The sequence below is a fragment of the Serpula lacrymans genome (genome assembly GCF_000218685.1).
Source record: "Serpula lacrymans var. lacrymans S7.9 unplaced genomic scaffold SERLAscaffold_2, whole genome shotgun sequence".
Taxonomy (NCBI): Eukaryota; Fungi; Basidiomycota; class Agaricomycetes; order Boletales; family Serpulaceae; genus Serpula; species Serpula lacrymans.
Window position 1 is genome coordinate 1,900,852 of NW_006763291.1, and position 15,736 is coordinate 1,916,587.

The 15,736-nt window shown below is 44.2% G+C and overlaps 6 protein-coding genes across 6 annotated transcripts; 4 read left to right on the forward strand and 2 right to left on the reverse strand.

Moving 5' to 3' along the window:
• Nucleotides 1-1,133: 1,133 nt before the first annotated feature.
• Nucleotides 1,134-2,818, forward strand: SERLADRAFT_457360 (uncharacterized protein; the record flags this gene model as incomplete). The annotated part of the gene is made up of 4 exons (XM_007313698.1): nucleotides 1,134-2,286; nucleotides 2,345-2,385; nucleotides 2,443-2,584; nucleotides 2,640-2,818. The coding sequence occupies one exon, from the start codon at nucleotides 1,670-1,672 to the stop codon at nucleotides 2,090-2,092; it is 423 nt and encodes a 140-aa protein (XP_007313760.1).
• A 607-nt stretch (nucleotides 2,819-3,425) lies between these two features.
• On the reverse strand, nucleotides 3,426-3,890 carry SERLADRAFT_433504 (uncharacterized protein; the record flags this gene model as incomplete). Its single annotated transcript, XM_007313699.1, has 1 exon — nucleotides 3,426-3,890. The coding sequence occupies one exon, from the start codon at nucleotides 3,888-3,890 to the stop codon at nucleotides 3,426-3,428; it is 465 nt and encodes a 154-aa protein (XP_007313761.1).
• Nucleotides 3,891-4,590: 700 nt separating this feature from the next.
• On the forward strand, nucleotides 4,591-5,947 carry SERLADRAFT_457362 (uncharacterized protein; the record flags this gene model as incomplete). The annotated part of the gene is made up of 5 exons (XM_007313700.1): nucleotides 4,591-5,211; nucleotides 5,270-5,395; nucleotides 5,447-5,574; nucleotides 5,644-5,793; nucleotides 5,855-5,947. 5 exons carry the CDS (start codon nucleotides 4,741-4,743, stop codon nucleotides 5,886-5,888), a joined length of 909 nt encoding a protein of 302 aa, XP_007313762.1.
• A 134-nt stretch (nucleotides 5,948-6,081) lies between these two features.
• SERLADRAFT_378485 (uncharacterized protein) lies at nucleotides 6,082-6,469 on the reverse strand (the record flags this gene model as incomplete). The annotated part of the gene is made up of 2 exons (XM_007313701.1): nucleotides 6,082-6,328; nucleotides 6,391-6,469. Coding segments are annotated over 2 exons (214 nt in total), but the record flags the coding sequence as incomplete, so codon positions are not given.
• Nucleotides 6,470-6,586: 117 nt separating this feature from the next.
• Nucleotides 6,587-7,833, forward strand: SERLADRAFT_359520 (uncharacterized protein; the record flags this gene model as incomplete). Its single annotated transcript, XM_007313702.1, has 6 exons — nucleotides 6,587-6,816; nucleotides 6,868-6,911; nucleotides 6,975-7,081; nucleotides 7,196-7,332; nucleotides 7,388-7,550; nucleotides 7,671-7,833. The coding sequence occupies 6 exons, from the start codon at nucleotides 6,618-6,620 to the stop codon at nucleotides 7,831-7,833; spliced, it is 813 nt and encodes a 270-aa protein (XP_007313764.1).
• Nucleotides 7,834-13,054: 5,221 nt separating this feature from the next.
• SERLADRAFT_433508 (uncharacterized protein) lies at nucleotides 13,055-13,534 on the forward strand (the record flags this gene model as incomplete). The annotated part of the gene is made up of 1 exon (XM_007313703.1): nucleotides 13,055-13,534. One exon carries the CDS (start codon nucleotides 13,055-13,057, stop codon nucleotides 13,532-13,534), a length of 480 nt encoding a protein of 159 aa, XP_007313765.1.
• Between the last annotated feature and the right edge of the window lie 2,202 nt (nucleotides 13,535-15,736).

Here is a 15,736-nt window from a genome sequence, read left to right on the forward strand (position 1 = left end):
TTATTTAAGCCCAGCTTATATCCGGAAAACATTGAATTTGAGCTTTTTCTAGCCATCAGAACCCAGAACTCCCATATTTTCAGGATATAAGCTGGGCTTAAATAAGCCAATGCCCGCAGTGATTACGTGTCGCGACGCGTTATTTGTGTGTGTTTGGTCCAGTATATAAGTGCGACCTTGAGCTTTCTTTTCTTCCTCTTACCAGAGCCATGTCGTCCATACGCTGTCTGTGTCATTCCGATACCTTTAACCGCTCCAGGTCTCTGTCCAAGTCATTCACGTCCATGCTACCGATGTCCTGTCGCCGCTTCCAGCCAGCTATTCTCCCTTAACCCGGAGAAACACTTAACCTTATATATTCACGACTGCTTGAATTCCGCCACCTAGCTTTCGCAAATCTTGAATAACCTCCGTGGTTTGGGTGGGCGACGCTTACCCGGGGAATTCAATCAAAACCAAGCATATCTTTTTCCACGCAGTAGTCGCCGCTTCACGCGTACCGCTGAGTCCATCTCGACCCGTTTATCTCATCTGCTATGATTCGTCGAGCGGAACACCCTATCGCCCCTTCGGAAAGTGTTTCATTGCTCGAATTACAGTCACGCTTGCCACTTGTGCATTTATACAGATTCTAGCTTGTGCTGCCTCGGGACCCCGCTTCTTTGCTTGGCAATGAAAGGGAAGGCAGTGCCGGAAAGGCTTAGAATCAATCTCCATGAGTGGACGAGTGCGATTGCGACCAGGACAGCAGAGGGGCGTCGCGGTGTTATGAATGGTGTTTCCCCGACGAGGAGCAGACTTCGTACAAGCTGGAGAGTTTTGAGGATGCTCTGTGGTACGTGCCCTGGGTCACGCACAAACCTTGATAGGTCAAACTCACCCATCGTCGCCTTCGGTCGTGGCTTCTCGTGGACTAAATGCTTGACGAGAGCCGAAATGTTCGGCTCATGATTTGCTGCTCCTCGGAGCGAAGCATTACGCACTGGATGATTGTGGTCCGAGTCTTTGACTCTCTTTCCTTGAGCTGTGGCTTAGGCTACATGCTCTATCCCGGCGACTTTTTGACCGATTTCGGTCGCCGCGAGCTGTCTCGGCTTTCTCAGTTTCCACTCGCAAGAGGGAACGAGAGACAAGGGTGGAGCTCTGAAAGGCCGGCGTGCTTTCGAAATCTCATGGCTTCGCGGTGACTTGTATAATGGAGAAATGTATCGGATTCGTGAATTGGCGAGGACTTATGAGGTCGTACAGGAATGCACGAAAGCGAAATTGCGTGGCCTCGTTATCAGCAGGCATAATTGCTTTGCTTTGTTTCACCCGCCCCCAATAGCTGTCTTCTAATGGCACTACGGATATCGCTATGAGTTAGTAATGCAGTCTCTGTGCTCGGTCGAGCACTCTAGCTCCTTATCTTTGATGCAATATGGTTGGGCGGCGTCCTGTTCATCTTGTGGAGAATGTTTGTGGTCCTGTCCATGCAATGTCACTTGGAACTCTTGCGAAGACCTGTTTGTCGAGCTCGTTCGTTTCTCTCTTGTATCTGTTCTTCTCTGTGACAGCCTGTTTCATGTGGTCATGGTCCTCGATGTTGAAGAAGCTTTGATGATATGGCTAGTTCCACTCGTCGCATTGTGCTTTTGTTTTTCTTTTGTCTGCGGATGGTACTCCGTGTATGCGCATGTCCTCCCGATTTAAAGCTGAAGTTGTTTCTCCTCCGGGGTTGTTGCAACAGAGATTCGTTCTCGATGCCAGTGATTATCGTGGAGTTGACCTCTCGACTGCGCGGAAGCGACCTGATCGTATGACTACGCACAAAGCAGAGTATTATGTGACGGGACTGGGTAAGCAGCCAGTGAGATGTCTTCTTTGCTTTGACTGTGGTTTACTGCGGCTTGTTACTCTTTCAAGAAGACTGGGTTGCGAGTGGCGGTATGTAGTTTCGGAATGGCGAGCAAAAAGGTGGTCGCTGCGTGGACTCTGCCGTAGAGATCTTTTCAGGTGCAGGAATGTCCGACTTCGTATTCTTGGAAACGGAGACTGGGTGTGTAGAACGATGCATGGGAGGTCGTCCAAGTTGTGCACACGACGAGGATAGACCGTGGGGCGAGGACTGCGCCAAGACACATCAGCCGCCTGTACTGCCGGTGGTGGTATGGGGTAAGATTCGTAGGGGGAAAGCTTGGCTTCGAGAGTGGGCTGAACCAATTTTTGGGAACATCTTCTGTCTTCGAGACAGATTCATCTGTGACATGGTCTTATCCATGTACTCCATATGGAGGTATGGACAAGGTGAGCGGTCCACCTTTCCTTGATTGACAGATTTCCAATGGGTTCCCTTTCATCGCAGGGTTGTCCCCCCGAGCTCATCTTCATCATGAAGTCCCTTAGGTCAGTTCCATCGCATATGGTTCGACGTATTACTGCTTTCTTGATGCAATACCGCAGTCTACATATCGTAACCGTATTGCGAAACTTAACCTTCGTTGGCAATATGGATAGACGGACAACCTTTTGGTATTTTACTCTTTCTCAAGTTTAACATGATGGTGTCCGGCTGCAGACGATAAATGTGTGCTCAAGGGTCAAGGGAGGTCTATTTTTTTTTTTTGGTACTCTTGTAGTGCTAACTCGTTTCTATCTAGGTATCATCTGATGCATTCCATCACTAATGAAACTGGGTCGCGTCGGTATGATAACCTCCGCAAACTCGACTCGCGTTTCAACGTGGAGATATTCTAACTTTTTCTGTAACAAGTACCTTTATGTTTGATGACCACTGCATATTCTGGACATTGGTCATATAACTAAGACGTAACCCACTCGACGACAGCCGACTGATCAAGAAAGTATATATGATAAAGAACAAAAAGAACAAATTACCTCCCATTTCCTTTAGAACAATTGGGATCGTGCATGGTCTGCGTAGTTTGCGAATAAGAAGCAGGAGCCCTGGACTAATCAGACCTGTTGCGACCGATGGCAGCAACAATGAATGAGAAGAGAAGAATCGAAAAAAAAAAAAAAAAAATGGTGCGAAGCACTCATCCATACGACACGTATTGTGTTTTCGAGAACAATAGAGGCAGTTTTCCGATCCTATGGCAGCTGTATCAGGTTCGGTGATAAATTCATACTTTTCTCTGCTGGGAAAACCATTGGGACATTGATTGGACCTGTGGTCCACACAAAGTGTTCGGCATTTGAAACAGCCAGCGTGACGATTGAGAATATCGCGTTCGACCTGAGTAAGAGCGGGGGAGGCGAACAGAAGCGGTAATGTTCACTTTACTGAGGTGTTGCTTGTTGTAGACGTTGGCTTTGACATCTTTGTTGGTACGCTTTTTTCATTCTGCTTGTGACTTGGCAGTATTAGCGATTTCTTCTAGACGAGCTGAGCGTCTCTCGTCGAAAGCCTCAACGGCACATATCTACTGAGTCACATCTTCTTCGGTTATGTTTTCGTAATAGTAGTCTAGAGCAAGTCCGTCGTCCATGTTATTTTCGAGTAGACACTTCATCAGAATGTCGTTCAGATGAAAAGCGGTCCCTCGTAGTAAACAGTTTTGTGACTGGCATTCGATAGCCCAGTCGCAGAACGGTCGCGAACCTTGCTTACTGTTGAAGATTTTTTTGAGAACACCAGCTGCCCAGTCCAGCAGAAGACACACGGTACGTAGCTCGGACATGTACTCGTCGAAAGATAGGGAGCTGATTCGAGCTTGATTCACTTGATACCAGTTCCGCACTTTTGGATCCTGGATGCTCCAGACGACTGTTCGGACTTGTACTGCAGCTGGGGTCGATTTGTGCATGAAATAGCATTGACAAGATATTTCCCAAGCTTCGATAACTTCAGGAGTGAATGTGCCGGGAGTGAGTATGTCGGGAGCCATGATAGTTCTGTGAACAGCTTTTTGAGAACAGTGAGAATAGAGTGAGGATGGATAGGAAGACGGCGGGAAGAAAGATAATGTAGTGTCACGAGCAACCGGGGTTTAAGTAGTTCGTTGTACAAACAATCCATCCACATGAGTAATGACATATAAACAGTTGCCGCGGCGAGTGTCAATGTCCAATGACCAGATTACAAGTGTTACCACAACGGTAGAATTCGAATAGCAGAATAATAAGAAAATAGGATCAATGAGAAGCCTTACCAGCGATAATTTTACCACCAGCACGTCCGCGAGTCTATTTATCCTTTAGGTTCAAGCTGACCATTATGTCTCTCGAAGATCTCTATGGCTCTGCGGGAACAGTCCAATCATCGCGGTTTGTGTCTTTAACAGTGTTACTCCTCAGTTTATGACAGCTGATAAGCCAGGAGAAGGTGTCAGTCAAAACTTTTGCGTTGTTCATATTATTATGCTGGGTTATATGTAGTGATGCTACATGCTACAAAATCAATTGATATAATCGATGATGTGATGGATGAGGTTGGACCTGCCTAGATACTATAACGGCCGACATCCGAGTCCAGACGTACAAACATAGGGGTTCAACGGATTAGGTCGACACCTGCATTTTCTCCAATGTCACCTTATGCCCACCGGTCTCAATATACACGGGCCGGTTAAGAGCCCTGATATGTCTGATATACGTTGGAGCTGGAACTACCACAAGACCTCAGGCCTCAGGCTCCAGCACGGTCAAGTGACTTTTTAACTCCTAAGGTGGTCGTAGTGAAAATCCATTTATATTCCATGGCTGAGATGGACTCACTCACGTCCTTGCACTTGCACCATGACGAATCTCCCCGAGCCAAAAGGCGTCGCTGCCATCCTCAACCCAAACGCATGTCCATCTGTCCATCGCTCCATCTTCTCTGACTTTGCCCTCCCTGGACGCGTTGCAGTCATCACAGGCGGACACAGAGGCATAGGCCTCGAAATGGCGTTCGCGCTCGCAGAAGCGGGTGCGATTGTCTATTGCGTCGACTTGCCAGCATTTCCCGATTCCGACTGGGAAGCAGTGAAACAGCATGTTGACAAGCTGTCCCCCCTATCTGAGGAGATTGTACGAGGCGCTGCCAACAAGCCGTCGTCCAAATCAAAGCTCGTATACATCTCTGCAGACGTGACAGACCAGGACGGCACGCGTGCTGTATTCAAGCACATCGCTGAAACGGAGGGTCGCGTAGACGTCTGTGTTGCATGCGCAGGGATCCTTAGGAGTGCAGAGTGCTTGGAGTACCCGGGCGACGAGTTCAGGAAGGTTCCTATCATTCCGACTAGTATCATGCGTCTTGGACGCTGACATCATGACGTCATAGCTGATCGACATTAATGTCAACGGGGTGTTCTTCACGGCCCAAGCTGCTGCACGTCAGATGGTACGCCTTGGCATCCCAGGCAGCATCATCTTGATTGCATCCATGAGCGGTAGTATTGCAAATAGGGTCCGTAGTCTAACCTGCACCAGTCAGCATTAATCATAACAAGATACGTAGGGACAAAATTTCGTCGCCTACAACACTAGCAAGTCCGCCGTTCTCCAGATGGCTCGGAGCATGGCTTGCGAGCTGGCCCCACAGAAGATTCGCGTGAACACGATCTCCCCTGGCTACATTCTTACCGAGTACGTCTCTGTGATAATGCATGTGTGGGATGAACTGATGCTGAGTACTTGTGCTTTTTTGGCGTGAAGTATGACCAAGGCGTATCTGGATCCTCAGCCTAAGCTTCATGCCGAGTGGTCGTCGCAAAATCCCATGGATAGACTCGGACGACCAGACGAGTTGCGTGGTGTTGTCACCTGGCTTGCATCCGATGCCTCTACCTACTGCACCGGTAGCGAGTAAGCTAATTCTGCATTCACATCCTTTACATCCTTGCTCACAGACGTCGCCTCTTCTCAGTATGATCGTTGACGGAGGGCATAGAGCTTGGTGAAGGGGGGGAAGGGAAAAGAAAAGGAAGTATATGTATTATCTGTATAAATATATCAATGTAAATGGAATGTAGCATCACAGTCACCCGCATCTTGCCCATCTTCTAGTTCACCTTCCTGTACACCTCTCAAAAGGCAGAATCAACTTGGAGATGTCTGTGGATTGCGGGGAAGTCTTTCCCAGAGCTCTCTCTTCTGTGCCGTCGACAATTTGACATCAAGGCCAACGTATGGCTTTAGCTGAGAGAATCAAATTAGAGAAACCACAAAAAGGAAAGGCAAAACAGCGCGCATACTGTAGATTCTTTCATATCCGCAACAGAAGGTGCGATGAAGATGCGCACTTTTTCGTCCAAGAGACGATACTTTGCTGAACCTCCAATGACATGTTTTCCTGGAGCACCCGTGCGGTGACCACCTGGAAGAAATGCTTGCCGAGTGCCTATATTTTGATATTTTTACTGTCAGTCACTACGAAGAAACGCAGTTATTTTCACAAATGACCTTTGTAGAAATCCTTGTTTCCACGTTTTGGAGTGAGTGCTCTCCGAGATGCTTTGGACAGACAGACTACAGTTGGATGCATGGCGCGTTCAGTACAAGATCGTTGAGTTTGCGGTAGGAAAAATGACTACTGTTTCGTGGTTAGGGTTAGTCGGCCCGAACTCACATCTAACCATGATCGAAAGAAAGACTGCTTACATTCAACCATCTCACTACAAAAATCAAGCATGGGCAAACAGAAATCCTCCTCAAAGCCTTCATCTTCCAGAGGGAGGGGAAGCAGAAGAGGTGCTCAACGCGGTGGTAGACATCCTCAATCTCGAACATCCGAAGGTCAAAGCGCATACGAAACTGGATTCAACGAAATCCGACCAGATAGTGCAATCGACAACGGCGAAGCTCAGGATGATAATCAGGACGCCGACGGTAAGTATCACCCCATGTATTACTTGTGCTGCACTTCTCACATTTTCTCAGAAACGCCGCAAAGGGTCAAGATCGAGGTCCCAGTTGCCATGTGGGTCAGCAAAGACCTGGTTTACCGTCGAATAATGGCTGATCATCTTTCTGCTCTCAAATACTAGGACTTTGACCACTGCGATCCACGTCGCTGTTCAGGAAAGAAGCTCTCCAGGTTGGGTTTGATCAAGGAACTCAAAGTGGGATCACGGTTCCGCGGGATTGTCGTTTCGTGAGCATCTTCCTCTCACCCCGTCAGTCTACCAGGTTCTGCATTTCGAGATGCACCCTCTCATAAATCCCAACCCATTCCACCTTTTAAACAACCGCTTATTCACTTATTCAGACCGAAAGCTACCTCGATCATAAGTCCAGCTGACAGAGAGATCGTGCAAGCCAACGGCCTCGCCGTCGTCGAGTGTTCGTGGGCCAAACTCGATGACGTCCCGTTCTCAAAAATAGCTAGCCCGCATGAACGTCTCTGTGCGTAAATATTCCTGAGCATTCTGACTTGCGATCTTATAGCAATATCCAACAGTGCCATATCTAATGGCCACGAATCCCACAAACTATGGAAAACCTTGGCGTCTCAATTGCGTCGAAGCTCTCGCCGCTGCATTTTATATCACGGGCTTTGACGAGTATGCAGAGACTTTGTTAAGTGGGTTTGGATGGGGCGGGTCGTTTTATAAAGTCAATCGGTGCGTCAGGCATTTCCTCTAGGTTCAAAGCTACGAGAAGCTTTCGTAGCTTTTCGCCGTCTTGATACGGTCAACTATATGACGAATATAGATATTCTGACTGAATTTCATTATATTTAGAGTCTACCTCGAGCGATACAAAATGTGCACATCAAGCGCAGATATCAGCACCGTCCAGGAGACCATTATCCAAGAACTGGAGGCGAGCTATGAAGAGTCACGACGGGGAAAAGGTACGTTTTCTTTTTGTCGCCGGTGCTGGCAACCATTGGTGCTAAGCTAAACTGTCAATTTTCGGGGCTTAAGCTACCAATTCGGGGAGCACAGAGGATTTGTTGATGCCTAATCCGAATCATGCACCATTGTCACCAGATGACGATAGCGATGCGGAATCTGCGTCTGGATCAGACGAGGGAGGAGGCCCAGGAGAAAGAGAGAGTATATCTGCAGACTAGAGCTGGCAACATGCACGCAACGCAACTCACTTTTTTTTTTTTTTTTTTTTTTTTCATTTGCAGTTTTTTGATTGGGCTCAAACAGTACATGGGCAATAAGTTATTTCAGTCCCTGGATTGCTGTCCAAAAAGCAGTGTACAAGCTATGTTGTGAAATGGCACATCCAAATCTGGGTTACCAGTATTGCACCTGAAATCTTCCCTGCTATTACTATCCTTTATCGGTTCTCTTCTTGACCTTCCCCACTAAGCACACATAATCAATGATTGTAGGAGTATCACCAATGTGTGTACACCTGTGTTGGAATATATTTACGTTTATATAAAAGTTGCAATATCAAGAGCGGTACATGTAACAACTAAAGTGTTTGATGGAACACCCACACTATGGGTACTTCTACGGCGTCTAACGAGGACCGAGTCACAGGAAAAAAGGAACACAAAGCAGAGTTCTGATCTTGTGAGTAACAGAACTGCGTTACAATAGGCACCCAAGCACCTACTTTACGATTTACTTTTACTTTTACTTTTCATTTTTCAAGTCATGTGACCACTCATTCTACTTTATGTCGGATATTTCCATTCCTCGTTGCAAGATCACGTGATTGAAATGATCTGATAAGACAAGAAAAATTGGTTATTCCCAGGAAGGTCCCCAGGGCTATTCTGGGACCCTCCCAGGAACTTCCGGCCATACTGGAGAGAACTATTATTGAGACAACCACCTTTACATAAACAAACTTCCTTGTGTGTGTGCTGCTTCTTCATACCATTCCACCGGCATCATTCAGTAAGTGCTAAGCATTAGATCATAATAGCAGGCCTAGGTAAGCTATTAAATAGTATATTCTATAGCTTTACAGAGTCATCAATTAGAAATTACACTATCAGAGTATTTTCTTCACTGTTCTGCCCTTTTCGCAGATACCAAAAACCAGCTCAACAACCTTTGTTTTGTCAGCATAAGCCCTGACAGGTATCTACTCAGTTGGAGGTTTCCAGGCTTAATTCAGCCTTCAGCATATTTCAAGATGGCATTTGTTGTTGATTGCAAGATCTCACTGAGGCAGTGCTACTTAACCAAGGAGGCAATAGCATGTTTGAAGATGAACTGGATGTGCACAACACTGTTGCATCTTGCTGGCTTGAACCAATGGAGGATCAGTGTGGGATCAGAGCGTGGCAGTGTCTTTTACACTGTCTGTGCAAGTTTTCACTTAGTCTTGGTAAAAGGGACATGTACCTCCAAGTTGATCTCAAGGCCTATCACAGTTGGACCCCATGAGATAGAAATAGTACAAGTCTTGTTGTGACTCTATGATGATAATGGAGTGAGTGTCTTCTCTTGTAACAATATAAGGCTAATATTTTTTTGCTTGCAATCATATAGCATTCTCTTGCAAATGAGCTCCCAAAATTCAGCTCATGTGGGGACCAAATCTAAGGAATCAATTTTTCTATTGCATTCATGTCATGGTTGTCCAACCCATTCCCTGTCATTCCTCTTGCCATTGGATTAGAAGTCACGGCTGGTACTCTGTTACTTTTGCCTTTCTTCTTCTTATTTTCCTTTCACACTTGCATCCTATCATACTTACAATGTAGGAGATCCATCTCCAACCCCCAAAAAGATATCCCAATGGCATAACACTGATCAAGAGCTATGCGCAGAAATACTTTGGTGAGAGATTAATCAGCGATACAGACTGTGACTCAGCACCTTCCCATGGGCTTGCTGATCCAGCCAATCATACATCCCTTACTAAAGACTTCTCCCACACAATTGTAATTATGATAGATCATACCATTTCTTCCTTTTTCTTATTGGTTAACTATTTGGTCAGACCACTCTTTTATCTTTTCTCCTTTTGGTCTGACCTCTGCTGTTTATTATATAAGGAGTAGATATTCTATGTATTATTCCTTAGTTCAATATTAGTTTGTATTTGCGTTTATATCAATACTCTTCAACATCAATACTCTGATCCACCGCCTTCTTCAAGGACTTGGCCAGACATTTGTTGTTGTTATATAGCTCCATATTCATTGCCTGACAGCAAGAAGCCCAACAAGAGCCTCATCAGGAAAGACCTAGTTGCCTTTTATAGCTATCATAGCCACCATAGTGCTATAGTATGCCTAGACAAGTCCCTATTATATAGCTCTATATAGCAGCACTATTTTGAGCCATTTGCTATGCCTGCTATAGTAGCACATTTGTGATGTACATCATTGCCTTTACTATGGCTGCTTTCATAGGGTATAAGAGAAATCATAATTCTGGATTCTTGTTTCAAATCAATCATACTAAATTTACTTGTACTATAGCATATAGCAAACTGTCAGTATTTATTCCTAATACTGTTATATGACATGCATAGAGTAAACTACTGTAATGAAGTGAACCCCCACAAACTAGAAAATTCTCTCAACTTCCTGTTTGGTCTTAAAATACTTATTCACTATGGTCAACATTTAATATTATTGTATAAATACACTTTGACAATACTCACAGAATTTCATGAATAACTTGATAAGTTTTCTTTATAGTTTGTCAAGCCTTGATGAATAGTGCAAGCATCTGTTAAGTGATTATAAGTATAGGTATAGATATAAATGGAGGAATGTACTTTGGCTTGTTAACCTATTCACACATATTCATTGGAATCATTGCCAGGGCAATCTACCTTGCATGATTTGGGGTGTTTTTATGATCGTGTCCCTCAGCGTGATCATTCCTACTACCAGTTATATGGGTCCATTGCCTCTCCGACTTCACCACAGATCCCAAATGACATTGCCAATCTGTTATTTGCACATGAAAAAAAAAACCCCTATCTACCATCGAGAACAAAATTGTAAATGACCTGCTCGACACCCACCTGCATTTTTACCATGACCATTGCAAATGGTGTGGTGGAATTGTTATCATCAAACACTCTTGTTCAGATCCTTCTGCCGCCACACACCTCTCCCAAAGAGATATTGGCCTTTTGAATATCTTGGTTTTTGTGTACGTTCTCTTACTCCCTGTGTTCTGTGTTTTACTAATTTTCTACAGCGTCATTGCATTTTATCACCTCATTTGAGCCTGCATAGATTACTGTACTGTACTCTCATTTGACTGTTATACATTTCTAAATTTTCAAAATAAAAAATTGGTGTACCGCGTTGTATACAGACCTTGGTGTATACTGTTAAGTGGCCTTTTAGGTGCCAGGGGTGCCCGGAGGGCAATGCCATTATATAGAAAATATTTACAAAATGATCATGCTCAAGGCAGGCAACATAAAGAGAATATTTTGTAGATAATATTTATAAAATTATCCAAGGATCCACTCTAAATTGCATTATCATTGATCCTAAGCATTTATTATGAAACATTTCAAACTCATATCTTCCTTATATTCAACCCTTATCCACAGCATTTTTTTGAAATTATTTCTAATTATCTTCCAGACTGTTTTCATCCTTGAGTTGCAGCTTTGATTCACAATCAAAGCTGCAGTCCAATGGTGAACATGTCACATGTCACATAATTCCTTGTGTGACTATTTTCCTGAAATTTGATTGAATCCTGCCAGCTGAGTTGTTCTGAATCTTATCTAAATGTTTGATGCCATTACATCATCATGGTGCCCAGTGAAAAGTTGCAATCTAGAAATATGGGAAAAGCTTGAAATAGAAGTAAACATATAAATATATAGACAAATGACAACATATCACGGAAATCAGTGATCAAGTGACTCATTGGCATCATCAGGAAAATGCCGAGAACTTAATAACGACTTTTAGCAAAATGTTTGACGTACTGAAAGATTTTTGATTGTTTCAATGTGAGCTGTTGGTATGACAAGAGTGAAAACCCCCATAATCTGTGATTAATTGATAGAAGAAAATGGGTGAGTCTTATGCTATCTGACGAGAGGGCACCAGCAATAATGCTCTTTGTTCACAAGGTTTTTTCCATCCTATCTGTCCTTATACTTCTATGGTGTAAGAATTTTCACCCAATAATATGTCCTAAAATTCGCTCAGATTAACTGCAGTCATGTTATAACAGATTCTTACTGCAAATGGCAATAACAATGGTCGTGTGAACGACTCAGCATGTGATGGCTCATTCGAAATTTTTGCTCTATCACCATCTCACAATGTCCTTCTTTGATGCGGCAAGTAACACCGCCATTCTCGCTGACGCTTTTTGCAGTCTGTCACTCAACTCACGCAGGTACTCAAGCAGGCTTTCAAGCATGGTCACAGTGTAATTCAATTTAATTACTACGGTCTCAGGCTTAGAGGGTGGTACTGGTACTGTCACGGTATTATCAACATAATAGGGTAGTGTTATATAGGTTTGTTTCAAGTTCTGGGATAATTAATATCTTCCATTCACTGCATTGTACCCAGAAACAAATGTAGTAATAAAACTATGTGAAACTCAGCCGCTTCCCAAGAGGCTATAGAAATGACTGAGGTATTTCTATACTAAACTCCCTACTACTTATAGCCGGAGGTGCTACTCGCTATAGTATAATGACTCCTAGGAGTACAATTGTGCTCCTAGGAGAACAATGGTGACTCCATGGAATGGTGGCTATGCTCCATGGAGAACAATGGCTGCTTCGGCAGAGACCGGGTTTATCCAGTTTTGTCATGTAGAACATGTTATCTCATGTATATCAAGCACGTGCTTTCTTTACTCAGGATATTTGTATTCTGATACTGCTTATGCTTTAGATGCTTTGCGTAATCGGAACAGACAGGGGCGCAACTACTCTGATAGTGGCGTACACCACTTCCCTTATATGTGCAGTCACCACTATCACGGCATGACACTGCGTCATTCTTCGCCTCCAGCTGCACTATGTGCTACGAAGTCACTATCTTTCAAAGTTTCACTCAACAAATGTAGAGAATATGGCATGAAAAAGAATATGTCCAAAGCAAACAGTGATCCGCCCTGCTGTCTCAATTTTCCTTCCACAGCGTGCTGACTGAGAGTGTCCACACTGCAAGCGTGTATTTATAAGGATGTGAAATGCACCAATGAATCACCCGAGGTATTGCAAAAGTGCTAAATCTCAGGCTGTTAGGTGTGCTGGTAAAGAAGACAACAGTGCTGGAGATAGGAGGCCCAAATCACTTTCAATTTTAGACCTATTGGAGGTCCTCCCACAGTGTCCTGGTGTTCAGGCCGCTATGTCACCTACTCATCACCGTTTAACGATGGATGTTCTCGAGTGTTCCACATCACATTCAAGTACATTAGACTGTATGGATGCTAACTGTGATATATCCGATTCCAGTGATGTCCGAGGTGGCAATGATGGCAATATTTCTATGCCCCCCGAGCATGATTGTACCAGATCAATTTTGTTAGGCGAAGGCGAAGTTTGGGTTGAGTATCAACCAGCTTCAGGAAAAGAACCAAGGATCATTTCACCATCCTACTTAGAGACACCTTCGGTCACAAGTATACTTGCTCCACCTTATGCCGCCGTGGCATCCTTTTCACACAAGAGCTGATTTTGAGCAGTCAGAATTGTTCATTTGTACTGGTGCATCCGATGCAACTATTAATACACAGCTCAAGATCATACACACCGCATCACCATTCTCCTGAAAGCAACAATAATATTACGCTCAAGTCCGCTCAAGACTTACATGCCACTTTGCATGGTATATCAACAAATAGCAATATTTCATCTGTAAGCTTCTTGAACGCTCCCTCTTGCTCACATCTAAGGTTAACTCTGAGGCGGTATTGCACGGAAAAAATAGAAGTACCCTACTTGAATCACGATACGCGTAGCTACTCGCTTCGCTCCAAGGACCCTCTTCCTGTAATATTGGACATCATAGAAGATGAGACCATACACAATTGTCTTATGCTCTATCCCAGAACGTCGGTGTAACAACCAAGAGTTAGTTACTCTGGTGCACAACTCAGACAAGCAAAAGAGTAATGAGTGGGAGTGGTTACCTCTTAGGTAGGACCGAGTTAGTTGTGGGTAAACAACAGGAGGACTCGCTGAGGAGTCTCCTGGATCTATTGGGTATTTACACTACTACAGGTTTGTTTGTACATATGTACTATAGAGTTAATGGAGGCAGTGGCTGATGATGTCATGGGGCACAGCCTGTGTGACCAGCTCCACTGCATGAGATACTTGTAGCTAAAATAAGAAGAAACGCAGCACAGCGCAAGAAAGTTGGAGTTTGAACAAAAAGGAAAGTGCTGCATGGCGTAGTGTGTGAAAACTATAGAAGAAAGTTGAATAGGAGAATGAAAATTAAAGGTCCAAAAATTGTGTATCGTAACAGTCGGTATATTGCAGATCCTAATGGGGGGATCATGAGGATGTGGGAAGAATACCCGTGGTATGTTTTACTCAATCATCAGGTAACTGTGTCCCATGACTCTCTTCTGGCTGTATAGACACGTCTAGGGAACAATGCAGTAATAATATATGTACAGATTTACACAGACTCCACCCATGTCACAGTACACGGAAATGTAAAGTACTGGGGTGTTTATTTATGGGTCGGTAATGTTACGATACACAATTTTCGGACCTTTAATTTTCATTCTCCTCTTCAACTTTCTTTTGTAGTTTTCACACACTGTGCTATGCAACACTTTCCATCTTTGTTCAAACTCCACCTTCTCGTGCTGCGCTGCCTTTTCCTTATTTTTAGCTACAAGTCTCTCACGCAGTGGAGCTGGTCACACGGGCTATGCCCCATAACATCATCAGCCACTGCCTCCATCAACTGTATAGTACATATGTACAAACAACGCTGTAGTAGTATATAAACCTCAATAGATCCAGGAGACTCCTCAGCGAGTCCTTCTGTTGTTTACCCACAACTAACTCGGTTGCATCTTAAGGGGTAACCACTCCCTCTCACTACTCTTCTTGCTTGTCTGAGTTGTGTGCCAGAGTAACTAACTCTTGGTTGTTACGGGTAATATCCCAAAGGCTGATCAAAATGATCGAGGAGGCTGTGGTCGTGCATCGCTAACTGGATTCTTACCATGTGTTTGTCTCTGTTTCTCTTCATTTCAATTCAGCTTGATGTAAAATGTCAACTTACTATAGGTTGCTGGAAGGAAAGGTGACTCTCCTTTGCGTCTTGCTCTTCATCGTGTTCAAGTATTTCATGAGGCTTTGTCCTGCATCACCAACAAGCTGGAGCTTGCTTCAGTTCATGGGGTGATGTTTTGATTTGGCAAGGCTATTATGAAGGGTCATACTATCTCTATAACCACCATGGCTGACTATGAAGAGTAAGCTTGTTTGGCAGCCATATTAGGTGCCAAAAGTGACTTTCCCTGGCTCGATATGCCTTGTTCTAAGGCACAAGCAAGCAATGCTTGGGAAGAAGTGGCCAGCAAGAACAGCAGCTACAACAGAGTTGCTCATAGCTGAGGCAATGCAGCAAAAATTTAAGGCAGAGCGCAAACACATTTTACAACAGCAATTTCTTTGTCCTGTAAATGTTAGTATATACTATCAGATTCAAGTTAATGTGTACCTCTAAGTGTGCCATATTGTATCCCAGAATGCCTTTGCTCACAATCTTGCCTGGTGGTTTGATATATATATAGATCTTTTGCTCTAGATCCACTCCATCAGATTGAGCAAGGAGAATGGGGGAAACATCTTTGGATATGGCTTTCTGGTGCTCTGCCAAAGTCATTGCTAGCACAGATCAATCATTGGT